Source organism: Cyprinus carpio, chromosome B9 (assembly GCF_018340385.1).
Source record: "Cyprinus carpio isolate SPL01 chromosome B9, ASM1834038v1, whole genome shotgun sequence".
Classification (NCBI taxonomy): Eukaryota; Metazoa; Chordata; class Actinopteri; order Cypriniformes; family Cyprinidae; genus Cyprinus; species Cyprinus carpio.
In genome coordinates, this window is record NC_056605.1 from 31,980,565 (window position 1) to 32,006,036 (window position 25,472).

General features: G+C 36.5%; 1 protein-coding gene across 1 annotated transcript; it reads left to right on the forward strand.

Moving 5' to 3' along the window:
* The first annotated feature begins 422 nt into the window (after window positions 1-422).
* On the forward strand, window positions 423-20,618 carry LOC122138359 (ribonuclease inhibitor-like). Its single transcript, XM_042730451.1, has 4 exons — window positions 423-490; window positions 4,885-4,926; window positions 16,298-16,474; window positions 20,444-20,618. The coding sequence occupies exons 1-4, from the start codon at window positions 423-425 to the stop codon at window positions 20,601-20,603; spliced, it is 447 nt and encodes a 148-aa protein (XP_042586385.1). The 3' UTR covers window positions 20,604-20,618.
* The last annotated feature ends 4,854 nt before the right edge of the window (window positions 20,619-25,472 follow it).

The window sequence follows — 25,472 nt, forward strand, 5'->3', positions numbered from 1 at the left end:
GCTTACACTGTGCAGCCTATAGTTAAAACAGAATAAACATTACACTACATAGACCGAGACCGCTGCTCAGGATCCTGCGTCAGGACAGGCAAGAACAGCTTTTCCTCTCACTTTCGATTTAAAAAGATGCTGATATTTGTATTGGTGTAGTTTAGGCCATTGATTCTTGTCCAGGGTTTGTTCACAGCACGCGACAGTGCAGCAGGTATTTGTAAAGATGAATGAGTTGTGCTTATTTTATTATTATTATAATTTATTTTATTTTATTTATTTTTGGCCTGTGAATAATTGTAATGCATGTTTGGCGCCATCTTGTGTATTAGATTATACCAGCGGCCCTGACTAAATATGGACAGATTTGGTGCGACAACAAGAAAAACAAAACCATAAATATCAATAAAAAAAATTGCAATGTGCCAACGATGGTTGTGGAAATTGCCAGAAAAATGAAAGTGTTGCCAGATCTTGCAAGAGTTATTGAGAAGGGACAGTAATGAATTAGAGAAAGAAAAATGCTTAGTCATTTATGAGCATAGGAAACATATGAGCAAGAAAGCATCAGTTTAGCACGGCCAAATAATGGAATTCAATAATTATAATTAAGGTAAGACACTGCAGGCTAAATCATTGTTTATTCACGCATTGGACAGGTTCGAGATTTGGAGCTATTTGGCTTTTCATAAAGTGTTGTTTTAAACTACTGGAAAGAAAACGTGTTTATTTTGTTACACTATATTTGCGTCTGTATATTTCAATTTCACTTCATATCTTTAAAGGCCATAATTTTTTTTCTCCACTTATATACACCAAATTTATGCAAAACTAATGCCTCATTTGCACTGCTAAACATTTCAGAAAACTTGTTTCCAATTGTTAATGTAGGCCTAATCAGTCATCTGGGGAAGCATGGTGATAAATATTAGTTAGATTTTACACTATTAATCTGGGGTGTCTCACTTTATTATCCTATAATTATTTATATCCTTCTGCAAAAACAATAATGAAATATTTCATTGAATTGTTAAATTATGCCTCCACACCAGAAATATCAGATCCTGTCAGAAAATATATATTTTGTCTGGTAACAGAACAACTAGTCAGCATTTGTGTAAAACCCAAAACCCTTTAACAGCAAGTCTTTTCTGGTACCAAAAACTGTACTAACAGTCTTCTTAACACTTTGAAATGGAGACATGAAAACACAAATAAGACTACACAATTAAATAAAAAAATTATTATATATATATATATATATATATATATTATATATATATATATATATATATAACACGTGTTGGTGTGTAAATCAAAGCGCACAAAGGAGATATCAAAATAGTTCTTTTAATTATCCACAGGAGAGAAAGGGCACAACCAAAAACAAATCCAAAGGTGCTGAGAGAGAGTGGTGTCCAGGAACCTGAATGACTCCCACTGTTGTTACAGTGCTGTCTATGATGGTGAGTGGAGGGAGAGCCTTTTCACACTGAAGACAACTGAGGGACTCAAACACAACTATTACAGAAGGTTTGTAGAGGGTGGTGTATGACTCCACGATAAAAACCGTCCTCAGTTGTCTTCAGTGTGAAAAGATGGATCTCAAAATCATACAGGTCACTGCTGGAAAGGGTTCAAATACACAGGAATGCTGGAAAACCAAAGAATTAGTGGAAGCTGAAGGATTTCTCTGAAGAACAGCAGACAGTTTTGAACTGTTTTCAGGACAACAAGAGACTCATGAACAACTATCACTAACACACAGCTGTGGATCATTCAGCTAACAACACAGTATTGAGTGAGTCGAGGGGATGTAAACTTTTGAAATGAGGTCATTTGTATAACTTCGATTATCTTCTCTTGTGGATTATATGTAAACATGTCTTATGTGAGATATCTTATTAATTATTAGCACATTATTGAGGCAGAAAAACTGAAACAAGTGGAGGAAAAAAACACAAAATAATGAACAAATGTTTTTGTGCCTTTGTACGTCAGAACCAAATGCAAAAAACATGATTTTCATTTTTAAAGAATACCGTCATAGAAGACCACTTTGAAGTGAAACACGTTTATGATTTCAAGCATTAAAGAGACAGACTGCACTGATGAATAAAGACATGAAATTTGATGTACAACAATAGATCTACATATATACAAATATGAAGTTCATAGAGGAGATAGTGTATTAGCCCTACAGTTTATGGCATATAGTGATATTTACCACCTGAAGCATGTACATAGACTAGACAGTAGTAGCAGTAGTTCTAGTGTTTTTATCATGAGAACAGTTAATAACCACACTTACCCAGGAAGTGCAGCTCAGAATCAGTATAGAGTTGTTTGGCTGCTTTATAATAGTCTTGTAGAGCTGCGGTTAGTGTTCTTGTCACTAGGCAGTACTTCAGTTTGTAATAGACAAATATCAGATTCAGTGTACTGGACGTGACTGTAAAATACTATGTTTATATGCCTATGTAGAGATCTGAAAGCCTTGAGCTTTCTTTCGTATAGACAACTGGGTTTTTCCTCAAGATAAATGTAATTTGAACTATTTGTTTGGATGCTTGACCCCTGTTATGACCGAGAGTGCGGGTCAGAAAACCTCACAGCATTGCTAAGAGTTTGGTTTATTAGTGGGAGACAACTGTCTTCTGCTGGCACACCATTCACACATGTTGAGAAGCGTCCGGATCAGATGATCATGATGTAAATGTGTTTTGGCGTCACATCTGACTGATGCTGCAGATTCTCACTGTTCACTGAACACACTTCACTGTTCACCACACATCTAGTGTTTGCTGCAGATGAGAGGAAAAAGCTCACACTGTCGAGTCCTGACAGAGAGATGAGTTATGATTTTATTTTTTACACAGAGTTAAAACAGATCAACAAACTGAAATTATACTGAAAATACAAGACTGAAATCTCTTATCAGTTTTAGATGTTAATTTACACATCCTTTATTTTGAGATATTTTTAATCAGTTGTTCTTGTGATATTTCAGCAGAGCAGATGGAGAGCGAAGCATCTCTGGAGGAGTCTCCTCTGTCTTCTGTCTGAAACAACACGAGCGTTACAGCATCTCTGAATAAACATGATCAAGCAGTGAATGATGAACTACAGAGAGTCAAAGAGCAGCACAAAACCAGCATGAAGAACAAGTATGAGATATTATGTGAGGGACTGAAACTCCAGGAGAAGGAGAGGCTCCTGAACAGCATCTACACACAGCTCTACATCATAGAGGGAGAGAGAGAAGGAGTGAATGAAGAACATGAGGTTTTACAGATGGAGAAAACAGCCAGAACACAACACTCACAAGACACTCCAATCTACTGCAATGACATCTTTAAAGCCTCAGCTGAAGCAGGATCTGAGGGGAAAGAGCAGATCAAGACTGTTCTTACTAAAGGCATCGCTGGAATCGGAAAAACCGTCTCTGTGCAGAAGTTCATTCTGGACTGGGCCGAGGGAAAAGCCAATCAGGATGTAGATTTCATGTTTGTGCTTCCATTTCGAGAGCTGAACTTGATCCGAGATCATCAGTACAGTCTTCACAGACTTCTGCTGGATTTTCATCCCGAACTTCAAGATCTGGACTCAAAGATTTATGAGGAGTGTAAAAGTTGTGTTCATCTTTGATGGTCTGGATGAAAGCAGATTCACACTGATGTTTTCAGACGCTCAGAAAGTTTGTGATGTGACTGAGACGTCATCAGTGGCTATGTTGATGTCAAAGCTCATGAAAGGAGAGCTGCTTCCCTCTGCTCGAATCTGGATCACCTCCAGACCAGCAGCAGCCAATCAGATCCCCTCCAAGTACATCCACCGTCTGACAGAAATTCAGGGATTCACTGAGCCTCAGAAGGAGGAATATTTCAGGAAGAGAATCAGTGATGAGCATCAAGCCAGCAGAATCATCTCACACATCAGAAGATCAAGAAGCCTCCACATCATGTGTCACATCCCCGTATTCTGCTGGATTTCAGCCACTGTGGTTCAGAAGCTCCTGGAAGAAGATCTGAGAGCAGAAGTCCCTCAAACTCTGACTGAAATGTACATCCACTTCCTGCTGATTCAGATCAACATGAGGAAGCAGAAGTATGAAGAGAGAGAGCCAGAGAAACTCCTGCCGTCCAACAGAGAAGTGATTGTGAAACTTGCTGAAGTGGCTTTCAAACAGCTGATGAAGGGCAATGTGATGTTCTATGAGGAGGACCTGATTGAGAGCAGAATGGACGTCACTGACGCCTCAGTGTATTCTGGGATTTGCACTGAGATCTTTAAGGAGGAATCTGTGATTCATCAGAGGAAGTCTACAGCTTCATTCATCTGAGCTTTCAGGAGTTTCTCGCTGCTTTCTATCTGCTTTTACTGCTATTTAACAAAGAACATGGAGCCACTGCGTGAATTAAGATTATACAGATCTGATGAAGACTCTCTGTATGATGTACTAACATCAGCAGTAGATAGAGCTCTTGAGAGTGAGAATGGACGTCTGGATCTGTTCCTGCGGTTCCTGCTGGGCGTCTCACTGGAGTCCAATCAGAGACTCTTACAGGATCTACTGACACACACAGAGAACAGCTAAGAGAGCATCAGCAGAACCACACAGTACATTAAAATGAAGATCAAAAATGATGATGTTGATGATTATTTTAAACATCCTCATTTTTGAGCTTACATTACCATCAATCTGTTCCTCTGTCTGCTGGAAGTGAAAGATCAGACTCTGTTCAGAGAGATTCAGGAGTTTGTGAAATCAGACAAACACTCAGAGAAACTCTCTCCTGCTCACTGCTCAACAATCTCCTACATGATTCAGATGTCAGAGGAGACGCTGGATGAACTGAACCTCCATTGGATGAGCTGAACCCCATTGGGGAGAAGAAGACTGATACCAGCTGTGATCAACTGCAGAAAAGCTCTGTGAGTGTTTCATCATGAACTAAACTATCATATTTAATAATGAATCTGACTCCTTTAAAATAAATGTTCCTGAATGAGAGATTTTCTCCTGAATAACAGGCCAGAATCTTAAAGGAGTCACGACAGGTGTTTTTAATACAGTAGATATTAGAGTAAAGCGTCTGTTAGCGCCCCGCGGGTAAAAACAACCCCGTCACATGAGAAACTCGTTCATTAAATCAACAGCAGCTGCAGCAAAGAGACGCTCCACACATTGATCAGTAAAGCTGACGTTCAGACACTTTCACTTGTGCTTGAAGTGTGCTTACTCTTTACTGTACAACACTAGCCAGTATTTTAGATTATTATACATTTAAAGAGATCTGCATTATGCCATGAAATAAATCAAACCATAGAAAAGGTGTGTTCCTGTGAATGGGAATATTATGAGTGATATACGTCTAGTTTTTCTAACACATATTTACTTTGTCAGCATTGTGAACACATTAATGTCACAAAAAAAAGATTAAAACTTACATTTCAGCAGGTCACACACGTACATGAATTATTCACACAAAACAAGCTGAGAGTTTGTCATTTAATGAGATCTGTGTTAAATATCCATTTACATGTCAGCCTTTTATTAAAATGACTTTTGCAAACTCAGATGTGACGCATTTCTGTGAATGACTACAGAACAAGCTCTGATTCACAACATTAGTGTCCAAACACAGAAATAAAACTAGGTCTATAATATCAGATCAGGATCTGAAGACTATAATAAACACAGATCCAGCTCTAGAGCATCAGATCTCACAGTCAGCTCACAACAATGATGTGCAGGACACCACTGATGATCTTTATGATTGTGAAGGAGAGGAATGAAGAGCTGCTCTCTCGTGAACACACTGCTGGAAAAGATTCTTCTGTGTGTTTCAGGAAAAGTTCATCAGTAGTTTAGTGCTCGAGCGCTGCTCAACAATGTCAGAGACACGGGTTCAGATCCACAACAAACCTGCTTCTTCTCATTTACTCATTTATCTGTTGATTTCTTGAATTAATGCAGAGATTTGTGTGAATTCTGCAGTTCTGAAACACCTTGATTGATGTTTCACCTCGATTCATTCAGTATATAAATCCATGCACTGAACAGGTGACACTTTTAATGCTCTGATGTGAAGGAAAACCAGCTTTTTCTTGATTTTATGGCAAGAATACAGTGAAATACGGTCTAAATATGATGCAGTGCTGTGTAGCGTACAGTAAAACATAAGCACATGCACACAGTCTTGAGATTTACTCTGCTGCTTGAATTTGTTCTGAATAACAAACACACAGAACTTCAGAAGTGCTCAGTTTACTTCACTGCAAACAATGATTTTATTAGTATTTTTGTCTTGTTTTCTAGAACAAATATCTAAACATTCCTGAATCAAGATCAATTTACTTGAGAAGCAAAATGAAAGATTTTAAAGGTTGTTTTCTGAAAAATGTATCAAAAGTTTGTTAGTTTTTACTCAGAATAAGAAAAAAATAGCTGCCAATGAGGTAAGAAAAATAATATTAATAATTCAAAGGGAAAACTATTATTTTTCTTGCCATTGGCAGAATGTTTAGTTTTTTCTTCAGAAAACAAGACTTTCTATCTTAAGTGATTTTGCTTCTGAAGTAAATGTATCTTGATTTCAGAATGTTGAGGTGTTTTTGCACAAACAGTGACTGATGTTGAAAAGATGAATATTTGTGTCAGAAACGCTGGGTTTATGATAAATGCGCACTGTTTTGATTGGCTGATGTCATGTCATCTCTCTCCTCGTCTCCTCATTGCTCTCCGCTGCTGTTCTGCTTCAGAAGTGATCAGGAGGAAGCAGAAAACACTCCTTTTGCAGCTTGATTCAGCAAATACTCTTCTTGCACAAGCAACTTCTGAGATATGAAAATATTTTTGATGTCATATACAGATGGTAGACAACCAAATGGGTACTACCCGCCGCGCGTGCAAGTCAGTCGCGTGTTAAATTCATTCGCGAAACTACCGCCAGGTGGCGCAAAGGGACGGATTGCGAACTGAATGTAATTGTAAAATGAGATAAAAGGAGGTAAAACAACAATAACATTATGATATAACATTTTACCATCTTTAAAAACCATTAAAAAATGTACAGTGAGGTTAATTTCAAAATGTAGGATAGTCTTAGGCTACAGTCTACTCATCAAAAATTAAAAGAAGACCTTTACACCAAGGATCTTATGCTTGCTATTGTTATTAAACAGTCATTAAATATAAGGCCTATATATACAGATAAAAAGCTAAATGTTTTCATTTCGGTTCATTCTTGGTTTAAAAAAAATCCTTCAGGTTCCATTTGCAGATAGAAATGAGAACGGTCCCAGCATTTAGCAATAATTATTATTAATTCTGTTATTATTCTTGATTTTTCAAACTGCTAACACTTTGCATTTTTGAATTATGCCTTTACTGTGTGACCAAAAATTTTGTATTTTTCTGTTTCAGCTGTTTGATCGCGCTGATGCCTTGCGCACATTCATTGGAAACAGTAGTCGTTCACCGTGCCATTCGGCGCGAGCAGTGGTCCACTTTGGCATATTTTTGTTAATTATGATTTTTTTTTTTTTTTTTTTTCGTCGATACTGAAACGCGTGAACTACAAAGCCTATTTTTCCTAATGAATAATAGTTAAGCTTGAAATAGGCAACATCACGAATATGGAAACGTTTGGATTTCTCCCGAATGAGAGCCCAACCTTACCTTATGGTTCGCTTTATATTATTATTCCTTTTTTTTTTTTGTTTGTTTGTTTGTTTATAGTAAGGGCTGGGCGATATGGCCTAAAAAAAAAAAATCCCAGATTTTTTCACCAAAAATCCGATTTACGATTTAAATCGATTTTTTTGCCCCCCTACAATATTCAAATGACAAAGAAATTGATCAAAACAAGTTTTAATATAATTCTTTATTTATTATTTACCAGTCAAATTTATAACTAAGAAGATGATTTAAAAAAAAAAAAAGCAGTAATGTTATTACCTTAATGCTGGTAAGACCTTTATTATTATTATTTTTTTTTATTTAATACCAGCCCATCATGCATCTAACCATCCACTCGGCGTTAAGAGCTGTTAAGATTAAAACTGGCAACTACAGTGAGTCATTTTTTTTTCTTATATAAATTATTTGTAAATAGAGCAGACACTACGCCGGACGCGAGAGTTGTTGTTGGTGAGCCGCACAACGAGCATTGCTGCAGGTTGCTTTTTGGCGGATATGCTGTGCTTGTGCTGCCGCGGTCTTGTTAATTTTGTAGGGCAAAACATCTCTCTCACTCGGCAGCAGAGTATGTGAGTGGAGTGGAGTGGCAACTATTTCCCTCCGTGCTCCGAGCATTTAATAATTCCCGCTCCTGCTCCAATTATGGGTCACTGATACCAGAAACACCGCTCCGGTGTTTTTGAAATGTTATGTTCATAATGTAGCCTATATTAAAATAAAAAGTAAAATAACAGTAGAGTTTCAAAGGGGATTAGGCTATTGTGTGCAAACTTTTTTTTCCTACCACATGCCAAACTAATAACATTGTCAGCATTAAAAGGTATAATTGCTGCTTTCTGCTGTGGACATTTTGTTTGTGATGAAAATAGCAGTTCATTTTCGTCAGTTATTTTATCTACAGATCGATGCATTTCTTACAGATTTCAAAATCATTCAAAATCAGACACAGATGAAGTACTGTAAGATTACATTTGTTTGAATGCATTATTGCGAAAGCGATTGTGTGTGAATTTGCTGTATCTATTTAAATCATGCTTTAAGCTGAAAATATCCAGTAAAAGGAACAGACAAACTACTTGTGAACTAGCCTATAACTTCCCGCTCGGTTATTGGCGTCATTATAATCTTCTGATTTGAGAGATCCATCTGTATCAAGCTATAGCTAAATATGTTTAACGTGAATTTTTGCTAAATATGCAGTTATATTACGGGCTGTTGGCATGAATTGTACTCGTGATGGAGCGGTGCTGGAGCGAGTGAAAACCACGACGCTCCGACTTTTAAAAACTCCGCTCCTCGCTCCAGTCAAAATCACATCGCTCTACTCCGCGCTCCGGAGAAAACATACTCTGCTCGGCAGCATGTCTCTATGACAAACGCGCTGGGGGAGGGTTTGAGCCCAATCGGAACTACGGGGGCCCTGAGTGGAGCGTCGGTGGATGTTAAAAAGAAAACCGATTTTCATTCAAACAAACCGATGTAAACTACACATTCGAGTTAATCGATAAAATCGATTTTTCGCGCCCAGCCCTAGTTTTATAGCTAAGCCTATATTATTATATACTGCAACTTTATTTATCCATTAGAATTATATATTTGTAATTATTGTTCTGTTCTGATAAATTTGTTAAAATTAAAGGATTTGTTGTAAAGTGAAGAGAACTAAAAATATCCTGTTGGCACATTATAACATTATTAGGCCAGCCGTTATTATTTCTGAATGTAATAAAATGCAACTTATACATGACTTATATATTTTTTTTCCTCTCACAAACTGCCTGAAAAATAAATAAATGAATAAAATAACATGCAGCAAACGAAAAGAGGCGATTAATCGGTTAAAATTTGTTACTGTGGGGTAATTATAATTATTATATACTTAGGAACATAGTCTGGGCCTAATCTAGGCTATCCAGGGTTTTTTTTTTTTTTTTTTTTATTTGAAAATGACTTTGTGCAGCACATTCACTTTGCACGCTCAACCTGTCTTGCGCGTTGCTCAGCTGTGGACTATTTAAAAATGTTTGATCTAAAGGTTGCATTATGTTTTATTTTGTAATTGTTTTTTTAATTAAAAAATAGATTTATTTTTTTTGTTATTTTTATTTTTTTTGTTAAAGTTAGTTTATTTTGTTTATTTTGCATTGTGTGTTTTTACCCTTTTTAACTTATAAACTCCTTGAGATTTTCACGTCAGTTTAATAGTATTGAAGTTCAAGTTTTTTTAAAAAAGGTTTTAACTGCTTAAATTATTTCTATGAATTAGTAATATGTTATCATGTTTGTTTATTCGAAAATAATTGTTTATTCTTTAAGAAAATAATGGAAAAAATAAGGGACGATCCAAATATTTTTAATGTTTGTTTTGTTTCTATTATTTATGTAAGCTACAATTATTCTAAATTATTAAAACAAAAAAACATAATGTAATTAAAAGTGCCATTGGCCTGAGTAAATTTTACCACTATAGCATTGTGACTTTAAAGGTTAGTGATTTAGGAGGTGAAAATACTGTGAAATTACAAATGTTATGGGATTTTAAAGCATAACAACTGAAGGTCTACGAAACGTTAGCAAATAAAGCATTTTTTTTTAAAACAATGGCATTTAAAGTTTTGAACTAAAATATTATTTCAACCATATAGCCTGTGAATAAACAAAATGCATACTTTTTCAATGAAAGAACACTGAGAGTTTGCTTCTGGTGTTTGGATTTGTACTTCAATATAATGAGGTCCAAGTTTAGGAATAGCCAACAGGTTTTTTTTTTTTTTTTTTTTCATTCTCTCTCTCTCTCTCTCTGTCTCTCTCTCTCTCTCTCTCTCTCTCTCTCTCTATTTAACTCTCTATTTAACAGCATTAACTTACATTGAAATACGTCTTCCTCCAGGTAGACTGAATGTTTTTCTGTCTTGCTAAATGTTGGGGTTATGATCAGTAAGTTGTATTCGCTCAAACTGATTTAGTTAAATCAAAACTTGCGGACTTTGAAGCTGGGTGCAGTTAGCGCGAGTCTCGCGCGCTGTGAAGCGGGAGCAGCTGATGGAGGACTCCGCTTGGTCTTAAAGCCTTCCGCAAATGCTACGTTCACAAATAACAATGATTTTCGTAAAATAATGATTAATTATCAATTGATAATTTGTTATTATTATGGTCTTGTGAAAACAATAATATGGGCTGCGGGAAAATAATGAATACAAAGAGTAGGGCTGCTGTGAGTGCAGGCATGTTTCAGCACAGTAACATGACAACACACCGTTCCTCACAGCCCCAAAACAGACCGAGCTCAGTTCAGCTGGAGGGGGCTGGGGGTAGCTCTGTATAGCTTGTGGGGGTTGATATAAATGTGTGAATCTCTTGGTCTTTCATATGGACAGTGTCTTATGAGGGTATCAGACTTGCAGAACAGGTTTAGATAGGACTCGTCATTTTGGTTTTAGGGCAACTTTGAAGAAAGGTTTTGATCCACTTCAAATGTTGACTAATGTATAGCGCAATATAGTTTATTAGTTATTATAACTTCAGAGGAAGTTGTCTTAACTCAAAAAAAAAAAAAAAAAAAATTTCATTTTCTGTTGCCGAATTTTATTTTGTTTCGTCTAAACAATATTTTTTTTAGACTATGAAATATAAATTCTCACAGAATCTAGCCTTTTCATAACCAATATATTGAACCATCTCTTTATGTTTTTCTAAATCCCAAACAGAGTCCAGACATCAGTATGATCAGTCTATGATGTTTTATAGGCTTTTTTAGATTTGGGAATACACATGCGTTACAGACATGACCAGTGGCGGACTGGGACAGTAAATCAGGCCGGGAATTTGACTCCACCTCAGGCCACCTCTGTTGGTGCAGTCACCATCACCCAATTCATGTGTCCACCAGACTGCTAAACTTGTAGGCTAACCCTGTTTGTTGATGTAACAGGTAGACTACCATACATAATATGAATGGATAAATAAACCCTCAAAAACTCACTAGGAATCCACCACCATCTTTCCCTGAATCCCTCTCTCTCTCACTCTGCACATCTAGTTTATCTGCTATATGAAATAAGCACTTTCAATAATCTATATTAATTGTGCAGCCATCAATTGTATGTCCCCATGATCACAGTCCTACTACTGATGATCTTATAAATCATAAAAGCACATATTGTTCTAAGAGTATAGCCGGCATGTTTAGTTTTGCTTATAGCTTAAATTTTACCGGAAGGTTCCTGCTCTGACTCAAAAGCTGAACTGTCCACCCTCTTTTGTTTAACAGCAGGAGCACTTGGAGCACTAGTGCTACTGTTGCTTCCTTCGTCACCTTCAAAATAAATAAATAAACATTGTAGACTAGGCTACATATTGTAGACTAGAAATGGAAAATCAAAATTTCTGGTCAAATTTGGCACTAAAAAAATACTGTGTCCCCATATGTAAAACAGTGTGCTAGTTTGTCATAAAGATGCTATTTTAAAACTTCTATCATTATATATATTTGTCATTTTTGTAATACATAGTTTGTATCTATTGTAAGTCTCTTTGGATGAAAGCGTCCGTCTGCCAAATGATTACGTAAATATAAGGGGTGGAACAGTTCAACTTTTTCACCGTTTGGTTTGTTTCACAGTTTTAGAGTCACTGTTTCGCTACCGTTGTATGTGCTATGTTTATGGAAAAAACGATACTTTCAAAAAATATATATTTTATCATATTATTAAGAATATTCTAACTACAAGCCAACAGCACAAATAAATACAATAGAGTAAAGCCACAAATAAAATAAACTGACTTTCAGGTTTTTTTTAGGTAGGTATAGCATAGTTTTTAGGTACATAAATTGAATAAAGTAATCAAATGTAAAACAGCATTGCATTTTGGACTACAAATTAAAGATAAATCTTTATTAAAGTTACAAAAGCTTTTGAATCAAGAGCAGTGAGTGATTTCTTTGTTGTTGCTGTTCGATTAATATAAAGACTGTCATTTTAAAAAAATGCACTGATCCAGTGTTCGTATTCGTATTGAACAAGAGTGAATGGTTTGGCCACGGGGTTTTTTTTTTTCATCGCTGTTGTTGTAATGTCTGGGAAGCCAGAATGTTCATCCAACAGAAACATATATTAACTGAACCCTCTTTGTTTTACGTGTTATTTATAGTAAACCATATTACAGATGCTTTGTCAGATTTAATTTGAACAGCGTTTCCAGCGCGTGCCGAACCGTGTGTGGAGAACCGAACAGTTCGATTTTTTTTTCAGTGAACCGTCCCACCCCTAGTAAATATAATGTAAATGTAATGCTGACCGACCTGCTCCCTTACTGGTGAACATGGCTGGGATTTTGCATCAACTTAATGCGTCTGTGGCCAGGGCTTTTCTCTTTTTTATACGTTCCCGCTCTGCTCCTCCTTTGCTTTTACGCTCCATTTTTTGCACGGTTTTCTAAGATGAAGCCTGCCTCTGGATATAGCCAATTAGGCAGTGCTTCGCTGATGTTGGGTCATGTGGTGGTGTCATTTTCACTCCGCAATCGCCTGATTCGTAGATTCATAAATCCGTCAATTAATTCGCAGTTGCATACCAGCCTATTGCACGTCAGCCTGATCGACTGCACAGCGGCTGCCGGAAGGCCAGAATGACCATCAGGCCACCGGGAAATGTCCCGGTGCTCCCGATGGCCAGTCCGCTCCACATGACAAAAAAACATTTTGGAGTTTTTGGAGACATTATTATTATTTATTTATTTATTTATTTTTTTTTTTTTTTTGTAGCCTATTTACAATGCACAAACCAGAAGCAACGATATCTGCAGAGAAGGGTTGGCCAGTCTCAAAAAAAAAAAAAAAATATATATATATCAAATTTTTATTTCAATTTTCGTTTTTGTGTTTCAGAGGAAAAATCAGTGTTAAGGCATCTCTCCATCCACAGACCGTTCTGAAAGCAGAATTTATGCAAACGCGTATAAAATGCTTTAAAAACTTTAACAGAGGTGTCTAGAGGCTGTTTAATAGGGTCTGCCTCCCATGTAAGATTTTTCTAGTTACTAGTCGTTCATTTGTCATTATTCAACTAATCGCAGAATTATATTACATTTACAACTATAATCCATAATGAGGCTTAATATATTCCGCGCTCAAGCACATGCATTAAGTTTGCCCCAAAGCACAGGCAGAAGTAGCCTGATAATTGTGAAAAAGGAGACATTTTAATTATTTATTAATAAACAAATGTTTCTTTCTTGTCGGCTGCAAGATGAAATTCACAGTGCTGACTCTCTCCACATGACGCGCCTTTAAAGAGAAATACAAACCTTCACAGATTACATAATGCTTTCGTTTTGAACTGATTCATTTAAAAGACATTTCAAGCTTTCTGTAGATATATTTCTCATGTATGTGAGACACACCGCAATTTTAAGTTAATTCATTATCAGGAAAAAATTCAAGTGATCTAGAGGGCGCCTCCCTGTCCTGCATGCACATTAATAATTTTCGCACAAACACTTAAATATGAATAATTATTCACATTTTTGCATATGCATTACAACGTAAATTATTTTTTACATGCAATTATCCAAAATAAAACCAAACAAGATTTGTAATGAAGATAAAACAGCATGACTCGCGCCGCGCAAATCTTGCACGCAGACAAATTTACACACCTGCATTTAAATGCGGCTGCAATTTTTTTTTTTTTTTTTTACTTAAATTCTATGGAAGCAAGTAACGGCGGCTCCCTTTAAAATCACTGAAGTTGTCTATTAATGAAGCTCTTTTTTACATCATTTGCACTTTGGTGATTATAATGAGAGAACTTGAGTTTAATCGTGGAGGACGTTTTATTAATCCCTCCATTCTTTAGAATTTCAATGATTTAGCTAAATCGTGCAGGTTTAATTTATTCGTTTCTTGTTTTAATTAGGCCTAAATAATGGGAACGAAATTATACAGTCCCTCACGTTTTACTAAAATAAAGAAAATCATTTATAAAACGCGCAACAATTTCTTAATCAGTGTACAGACAAATATATTTTCCCAATAAGTTGTCTGTCAAAATAGAGGACAGGTAACGAATAACAAAAATGCATGTTGTTTTATTAAAGGAATTTTAAAATATAAATTAAAATATAGGCCTAATATATGAGAATATTTACATTTTGCATATTAATCCATGTAGCCTAGCTCACTAAAATAGGCTACCACTTTTAATGCTCTGATGCAAAGTAAACCACAATTTATTTTGAATAATATAACACATAATTCATATTATATAAATAATACTGCACACCTATTAAATGTGTCAAATCTAAAATATGGTGTAATACTGTGTAGCTTAGAGAAAATATAAGCACAGGCTCAGGCACAGGCTTGACATTTATCCTGCTTGAATTCGTTCTAAGAAATGCACATAACTTCATAATTACCAAACTTTCATATCTGAATATTAAATATTTTAACTATTAGTGTTTTTCTTTCATTTTCCCTGACTGCAGCCGTCAAATTGTAACACATCAGCGAGGCAAAAACTGACTTCTATTTGCGAAAATGTGCTTTGATGCGCTTGTTTGAAAACTTGTGATTAAAGCGCCACTCAGTGGTCAAAAGCTGCAAATGCACTTTGCAGATGCCGCGGCGGCGGTACGAGCGGCGGTAGAAGTAACGTTTTGGATGTCCACCTACTGTATACATAAATATTAGCGAAGGAGGAATATTGATTATTTTAATAACTGATATTAGGGCTAGGCGCATGGAGATAGAATTGTTGCATAATTACAAATAAAAAATTATGATCCACAAAGAAAATATAAAGAGATTAACAAAAATTAAACATATTGACAAATAAAAAGAATGAGATCCACAAAAAAATAAAATAAGATTTGCAAATAAAAACCATATTCACAAATATTTTTTTATTCTACAAACACAACTTTTCTTTGCATTCATTTGTGACTCCACCCACCGTCTGCTCAAGCCAATCAGATAACAGCCACACTTCGCTGACCAATCGTAGCATGTTTCTCACTGTAGCCAATCAGGTTCTGTTTTACAATCAGGGCAGGAGCAGATTCATTTATTCAAACTCCTGTAAGAACTGCATTCTATGAACACTTTGTTCAGTCAAGCTGAAGTGCTGTTTTGTGTGTGGTTAAAGAAACCCTGTTTCCAAAAGACTGTTGGAGTGTAAGCCTGTGTTAAACTTTCCATGTGAGCAATCCGGACGCGTACACAGACAGCGCAGACACGGACTACTTGTATTTATACTACCGAACGTGTTCCATACATGCGCAGTAGATCGGCTTGAACAGTAAACAAACATGTGAACAAACAACTGCCCAGAGTTATTACACATCTGGCTGTCTTTATATTGTTTTATCGACGGATTGAACAGGTTCGAGTAGCAACGGGATTCTTCACACACAGTTATGTGTAGTTCAAAAAATAAAGTATTCAAAACATGGAAATAAAATGTCTAACATGTACTAACACTCACGAGAGCTCAGTTTAAAAATGTCATTTTAAAGATTTGTACTTTCTCTTTACTAATGGATTCACAGCTAAACTGATCTGATCTGAGAGAGTGAAGAGTGTGTCATTGTTCTCTACAGGTTGTATGATTGTGGCATCACAGATGAAGGTTGTTCTGCTCTGACTTCAGCTCTGAGATCAAACCCCTCACACCTGAGAGATCTGGATCTGTCTTGGAATAATAATCTAGGAGACTCGGGAGTGAAGCGTCTCTGTGCTGTACTGGAGGATCCTCACTGTAAACTGGAGAAACTGTGGTAAGATCATATATGACACACTGTAAAATATTTGTGAAGTGAAAAACAAATCACCCAAAAAGCCAAAAAACACAGTAGCTGTATCAAGATCCAGAGATACAGAAAGTAAAAACATTGTGTGTCTTTGTTTCTTGTTCATGTGTGGACATCTGTGTGTCATGTTAAAGCTGTTTCTGCATTAGCAAACACCTTTAAATGGATTCTGTTACACTAAGTGCTAATAGCTCGTCTTGTTAGTAAAGTCTTGACTGTTAGCAGACAAAATTACTAAAGAAACCAGTCAGATAAGTGAGAGAGTAAGAACAGTGGCTTTTGAGGCGACCGACCCGAGTACAAATCTGCATTTATTCTCATTTTATTCCATTGTATATTAGCTCAGAGAGGTGTTTATATTAAAGAAAACATAAGAAAATATTCAAAACATGGAAATAAAACGTCTAACATGTATATAATTGAAAATTATATGTGGTGTCCTCACGTTGATCAGATGTTCTGGTGAATCAATCACATGCAGCTCATATTGTTCCCCAAACTCAGAAGCGTGAGTCTCTTCCTGCAGCTTCAAGAACAGCTTTACTGATCAGCAGCTTCAGTGTGATTAGGAGCAGGTGTAGGGGGCTTTTAGGAATAGACACAAGGAAGGACACTAGAAGACAGCATCTGTTTATAATCAATAGAATCATATAAAGAATATGTTATTACCTAATGTTTTGTAAAGCACTGCAATACATTGAGGTGTAAGTACTATCTGCCACAATTTACACTAAGTATGAATAATATCTCACAGTGTAGGTGATCTCAGGTTTTTATATCCTTGAGTGATGAACACACACACACACACACACCACTACTCTGTACATATTAATACAGATCAAAATAGCACTATAAAGCTCAGCTGTGTAATGAATAGTGTGATTAAACATAAGACAGACTATTTGCAGGGACGTATTTCCGTAGTTTTCCGCCCTCTGAGGGATGATCATGTAATTCGCGTAGATCCAAATCTGAGATTGGTAGTGCTGTCATAAAATTCACAACGGTTGTGCTGTAATTATATAATAATAGGCTGTAATGTGACGCGCTACATGCAGGGGTGGGACTGGTCATCTGGAGGTTCTGGGAGAAGTTCATCCAACGACCGTCGGCTGCTGATTCATCATCAAAGAAAAAGTGTCAGATAAAGTGACGTTGACAGCCGACAAAAGGGGGCATTAATGCAATCTTTCTTTGCTTATAAGAAACTGAAACTGCCGTATAATACCCCGCGATGTCTTTTAGTACGGCCCGCTGGATCGGATGATCAGTTTTAAAATATTTGAAATGTAAGTCACATAAAGACTGCTTTCAGTTTATGATGTTAATACTGTCTTCAACCAGGAGAGGTCGCTAGTTTCCAGACGCTCCTCATATTAATTTCAGTGTAGTAGGACCTGCACTCTAACATAAACATTCACTACCATTAGCAAATAATAAATAAAAAACTGACCATGAAAACAGCATTTTCCAGTCAAGATGGTAAACAGATGATCTTTGTACCAAGTTCAAGGGGACACTGTTTGTAGTGTTTGGAAATCTGTTATTTAAATCATCATCACATCACTACACACAAACAACAGGGACGCCATGATTTAAATAACAGATTTCCAAACACTCCCAACACATCGTCAACAAAAGATTTTTTTTGCCAAATGCAAATGAAGAACTATGTTCTAAGGGTTTCCGTTGGTCCTTAAAAAGTCTTCAGTTAAATCATTTAAATTGAAGGCCATGTAAAATGATACAGAAAGTCTTAATTATAAGAGGTATTGAATTTGGGGACAGAAAAGACAAGAATTGCAATATAGCTTAGGCTATGATTTCACTGAATAAACTTGAGCGCTGCACGTTTCAAAGTCACGTGCGCTGCTTTGAGCTGTGGTCACAGGGCAACTGTCTGCTAGTTCTGGAAGTCAAACCTGCTACAGAGAACGAATTTGCTTTTTCAATAAGCCTGTCTGCTATTTTTGCTACATATTTTTTAAATGTGAACCAGTGGATCGACAAAAAGCTAATGCATTATAAAATTTAAACTATTAGAGAGAACCGGAGAAATCCAAATATTACCTGGTGTACAGGATTTATAATATCACACAGCATCTCAGGGTTTTTTCCTGGGTCAAAATTGGTCTTTGGTGGTGGCTGACCGAAATGGTCATCCACACACAGCAAAAGTGTACCCTAGTACCCACATGATCCGCAAGCCCAATATTGACAATACATTTTAAATTTAAAATAAATACAAAGAAACAGTTTTGTGATTTTTTTTTTTGTCCTATTTATTCATGAAAAAAACGATCACTGTCAGGCTAAATAGTAAAAGAAAGCGATTACAACTTATTTTACATGTAAACATCATCGATACCAAAGTATATTTGAAATATCAAAGGTATCACAATTTATCTATTTACAAATGCAAATGATTTACAAATGCAATTATCAGACACAGATATTACCTGTCACTCTCACTGTCATCCTTTCTTGCCCTCTTTGCAAAAAAAGCTGTGATTTTTCCACGACTGGCTTTCATAGTTTTGAAAGATAAAATCCTTTTTTGATAGACCTGATAATTATTTTAGTATAATCATATCAATTAAAAAGTAGCATTAAAAACGTAGCATTAAAAGGTGTAATAGTGTAATTTTCACAATATAAAATTTAATACAATTAGCAGCTAGCTAAAAACGTAATCTAGTGCTTTGATCTAGATTATCTCACTCCAGTCTAACTTTAAACTAAATGATTTTATAGGTAATTTGCTACACATTGTCATAGGCCTATACATACTGTGGATTATTGAGGCTAAATTTTACTAAACACTCTTGCTAAATGGGGTAAGCACACTTACTTTCTCATTTCAGAGGTGTATGTTCTTCTAAGAAGTATTGATTTGTAATACACTGATTCAGACACTGACGGGCAGACCAACTGCTTTAACCATTTATTATAATGAATCGACTCAAAGGAGTCATTAGGTCGTGAATCGGACTTTAGCGGAAGTGTTGTGTGGGAATGCTGGCTGTTAGGACATCGCGAAAGATTTGTCAACACACACACACACACAAACACACACACACACACACACACAAAACACTTCATAACTGGATAGATTTGTTTTTGCGTTTATTTAACGTTATGTCAGCTGCATGTGCGGAATACTTGTCACAAGTTGTAAGAGAGAAGATAAGGCAACTTTTTTTTTTTGACTGCAATTCACACTCAGCGGTAATTCAGGAAAAATATTCTCCGAATGCAGCACGTGAAACATGGATTCGGTCTTCCGACCTTAGGATCAGTTGATTTTTGATGCGAGGGAGAGAGAGTAAAGACAGAACTGAAGACGGAGAGTGCGCGCGCGGGGGAGGGGCGCTGTGCTCGTTCTCTCCGTCACTCCGTCTGTAGCCTGCTTCACTCACAAAACCCAATTACACATCAAATAAGGCTTTGGCGGGACAGGAAAAATCGTTTTGGCGGCCGCCAAAAAATTTTCAATGTAGGAAAAAACCCTGCATCTACACTGCTATTATTACTATACTATATATGTTATATATGTTAAGTGTATTTGAAGCTTGTGTATGGTGGGTCCAGTGAATGAATTAAATACACTAATGTCCTCTACTGTTCACCAAATGAAAGGTTGAACTCATGGTGTGTACACACAGCTACATAATGTTTTTTTACTTACCGATTATGTAAATGTACAAATTTCTTTTTCTCAAAAATGTTTGTATTACATTGATTTTTTTAAATGAAATATTTACCTTGTGAGATGTGGGCTGCGATTTATCTTCATAAATATCAATTTCACAATTGTGCACATACATCAGTTTGTTTCATCATTATTTTCACAACATATTTTAATATTTTACACAGTTAACTTTGCATCAAACATTGTGAAGTGAAGAGTGAAGAGTGTGTCATTGTTCTCTACAGGTTGAGATATTGTGACGTCACAGATGAAGGTTGTTCTGCTCTGACTTCAGCTCTGAGATCAAACCCCTCACATCTGAGAGAACTGAATCTGTCTGTGAATAATCTAAGAGATTCGGGAGTGAAGGAGTCTCTGTGCTGGACTGGAGGATCCTCACTGTAAACTGGAGGAACTGGGGTATGATTATATATGTAGTGTCGTGTCTGCTGCCATGGATCTGAGGGATCACACTCAGTCTTGGGGTTTTGTTTTCCAGAAGATAGACTTTATTTCAGAGAGAAACGAAGCCGAGATGTTCTCTGCGAGAAGATCTCCCGAATGCTAGGTGGCATCTCATTATATACAGTATACAGGGCGTTCCAAATATTTCACAATTTTCCCTATGCTTACAATTTGATTCTTCCCTAGAGAGATGGGGCCCCCTACTTGTTTAGATAAAGAGAAAGGCTCTTTTGTTGGTCTCCCCAGATGTTTCTCATTCCTAGGGGACATCCTGGCCACGTAGGCATCTTTCTTCCTATACTAAAACCATAGGATTATAATGGAATAATAACTATTGACATATGTGGCTAAATTCACCTTGATTATACTTGATTGATAAAAAAATCTTATTAATAAAAATCTTCTACATTTCCCCCCTTTGAGACTTAGTAAGTCTCATATTTGATTATTTTTTATTCAGAGTGCTACTCCATAATCCAGTCTTATTAGTTAACACTACCTAGTGACTAAATAAGTCACACTGTATTATCACCAATGATTAGATTATGCAATTTCACTCTGGGGAGCAACAGGACCAAACATCTCCTTCGACACTTGACTAGGAGGGAGTAAAAGATCCAGTCTCCCTAAACCCTTCATTAATAGAAAACAATGTTATAAGCGTGAGCGTGTAGTTGGTTCAGCACTTGCCTGTGGTTGTCACAGTTGTGTATAAAAGACCTAAAAAATACATACAAAAACATAACACATTGAATATCACAAGATAATAATAATTGATCTTCAGCCCAGATACCTTATGCATCGAAGAGGGGCCACCCTGGGCAGAAGTAAGTCTAGCACTTACACCCAGGGTATGGTTCATCTTTAGACCTCTTCAGTTGTCCTCGTTAGAGTCACTAGAACTATCATCAAAAGTTTGTTAATTTAAGTTTAGTTTGTTTAGCCATCCTTCATAATATTCCTTCAGGCTCCTTTCTGTGATCATTTGTTGATTATTTGGGACTTTTATCACTTCCATTTGCTAGCCGTAGCGTTGACGATTAATGTTCTTAATATAGGTAAATACACAACAAAATAATAATCCTCCTATTAGTATAGCAACTCCCAAAAAACATTCCCAGTTTAGCAAACCATGCTCCCTATGCTCCAAATTTCAAATCAATCCAATCCCAAATTTGTTTGTCTCTTCCGGCATTTTGCTGTAACTTCAGCTCTTAATTTTTTAATTTTAGTCATAACTTCACTAAAAGCTCCCCCAGGGGCAGTATTATTTGGTATAAAAGTACAACATTGGTCTCCGAACATAACACAAACTCCTCCCTTGTCTGCCAAAAGCCAGTTAAGAGCCTGTCTGTTTTGCCATGTCATTCTACTTGTTGCGTGTACTTGGTCTCCTAACAAGGTTAACTCATCATCAGTATTACTTAATGAATCTTTGTTGATTATAATAAATGTTATTAATCCACTCTGCATTTTTGTTTGGTGTGATCCAAACAAATATTGACTCAAAACCTGTTTTTATTTCATCTCTTGCCTTGAATCATTAGGAATTCCTCTCGGTTGTCCAATTGAGTCTAAATATACATTGGGGTCTGGCTCGTAACCTCTTTTAATTCTGTTGTCTTCCTTACTTGTGCTTGGTTCTGTTCCCCATTGTGCCATGTTAACTTCTTGAAGTAATCGTACTCTACACATATACCTTTCCATCCTACTGGTAAAGAAGGCAGTAATATCTCACCTCCACAGATCCAAAAGAAATCTGCTATTATTAATGATTGGTCTCAATAAATTTCTATTGAAGGTAATGCAATAGTTTGATTTTCACATTCTTCGGGCGTTATTTTACTTCCGTTAGTTGTTCTGAGTGCTAACAGTTCTGGAGCTCTAGAAGGAATTCCTGATTTTCCAAGATTTTTCTTATCTATGTACCAAATAATAGCACATTTCCTTTAAATTTGCCCACATCTTGTGTTCCTTTTGGTTTATGGAAACACTCATATTCCTGTTTATAATCTATGCTATACCATTTGGAATCTCTACTTTCCGTTTTTCAATTTTTATATTTTGGCTGACATCTGCAAGTACTGACACCAAGATCCCCAGAGTGGTCTAAAAAACTAATCTGTTAATTAAGGATTTCCCTAAAAATCCTAGACATTCAGCAAAACAATATGGTCTGGTAAAAATCTGTTAAATGACAAAAGTTTCTCCCAAATTTGGCACATTCTCAGTAGGTCATATGGATTTGGTATGGCTGTTACTTTGTTTAACGGAAAAATTTGGAGCACAGCAAGCAATTTTCTTTTCCTGTTTCTCTAGCAGTAAAGGACTGCCCATTTATACCCATTTATTATTTTGGGATGTATCCCATAATGCATCAATATGATTAATGTCTTTATCACCTTGAACATCATAATCAGTGTTTCTACGATTCGATTGATTATCTTTGGTTCTGTTGTGTTGATATCATTATCACTTTTGTTCAAAGGTTGAAAAGTCAATTGAAGGGAAGTCAGGTTGCTTTCCATTGGTTGAGTTTGGGTTTGCATTATTAGATGCATTAGGCATAGGATGGTCTTCAGATATGTTGTCAGACTTATTCTCTTTCCTCTCCTGTTTGTCTGACAGGAGGAAAGGAGCTCCTTGTGAATCTTTTTTTGTGCTCTCGTCAGTTTGCACTTCATCCTGTGTTTCTGGTTTTTGTTCCCGTTACTTTCTCCTGCATCGTCTGGTTGTCTGTTTTTCTTTCTTTCTGCCTTTCCCGTGGGAACTCTAGTACAGTGGTTAAGATGATACCAGGTTGTGCTTCTCTTCACTTGGACTGCTGTTGGAGTAGCTTAGATGATCTTTGTAGGTTCCTTCTCTCCTTGGCTCATTCCACTCTCTCCGGAATACCCTCAGATATACTTGGTCACCTGGAACAACTGGACTCTGATTCCTCTCTGGGCTCTTTTCTTTTTTTCCTGTAAATAGATAGCTTTATGCATAGCAGTTAATTTCTTCATATTATATCGAAGTTTCATTTATAATTGCTCTAGAGGCAGTCCTTTGCAAGGACCTTTGCAATATGGCACATGCATGGGTCGACCCGTAAGCATCTTTCATGCGCGGTGTTAAGCTTCATGCGGTGTTAGTTTGCATGCGATAGCTTATTAGTGCAAGAGGTAAAGCATTAATCCAATTAAATTTAGTAATTTCACATATTTTGTTTACTTTGGCCTTGATAGTTCTGTTTAATTTTTCTTATCACTTCTTTCTGTTTCATTATGTTTAATTTTCCTTATAATTTTCCTTATCACTTCCCCCCTTGGCGCAATGGTCAAAACCATGCGCATCTGCAACAAGAATATTCATCAGTTAAGTAGGTGTAACAATGTTTCCTTCATGTGTACGCCAGATCTCTTGTCAGTCTTTTTTAGCTTCCCTTCTGTTACACATTTATTGTTCATAGGGGCCTGCTTGTTGTTTAATTCGAATTATATAATCCAATTTAGGTTGAGGTTCAATAAGTACTACAGTTGCTAATATGGTTACCTGACACCCTGAAGCTTTTTTATCTTCAAAATCCACTGTAATGTTTCCCTTAATGACACTGTTTACCTGTATATGTAAACAAATACCTACTCTCTTCTGCAAGCGGCACACTGTACTAAACTGAATAAAGATCAGTTACGGTAAAATATTTGGCATCAGTAGGGACATTCATCAGTAATGTGTGCGGGTTTGGAACTTCAGCTGGCAAATGTTCTATTATTTCATTTATTATTTATAAGTCTTTTTCATCATTCGTCCTACATTTTAGTTTCCCAATTTTTTCCTACATATACTGCAATATGTCAGACAGAATTAGTTATTTAAAATATTAATTTTAACAAATTCACCATCTGGTATTTATAGCTGCTCCATTTACCTGTTATGATGCTCTTGGAGACACAATTTGCTGTCCTTTTGTTTCTTTCTGCCATTTTTTGTTCTATTTTCTCATCTCTCTGTTAATCAGTTATCATTGTGCATTGAAATTCTGATTTTAGTAGCTGTGCTTCAGGGAATCTGTGCTTCAATAATTTTCCCCATTTATTGACACACATCTTGTTCTATCTGTCCTATCCAGTAGACATCATCTTTTGGCTCTGCAATTACCATTTGTGTTTCTTTTCCTATTGCAGCAATATATATTCCTTCTGTAGAACACCTAATTTGTAGTCCTAATTTGTGTAATGCATCTCTTCCTAACAAATTGATAGGAGACTGATTTGATACCAGAATGGGCATTGTTATGCTTTGATCTTTGGTTTGTAGACACACTGGAGCTGTTATTGGAATTAATTGCATTTTTCCCAAGAATCCTATTGTCTTTGCAAATTTTTCCAGACAAGAGGAGATGTGAGACATATTTTAAATTTAAACAGGTATAAAAACACCTGTGTTTAAAATCATGGGTGTGTTTTTCCTTCTATTTTAATTTGCATAATAGGCTCTTGATCAGCTTTAGTTATTCAAATTGGAAGCTGACTCTCCCCTTTAGGATTCTCACCCCTAATAGCCTGAATTGGGACCTCCCCATGGGTTTTACTGGGCCCTGTACTGGACCTTGGTTAGGCTGTCGCCAGCTCTCTCCCTTCCACACTGAGGGTACTTTTAAGGTGGATAGGTGGGATATTCATTTTTATTATGTCCGGGCTGTTCCATCTGCCCAGCACACACCTGGAGGACCAGTATAAGGCTTGCCTCTTCCTCTCTGGCCTTGCTGTATGGGTTTCTTTCTTTCTCCCATTGTCCTGGCTGTTGAGTATAAACAATAATTATGGG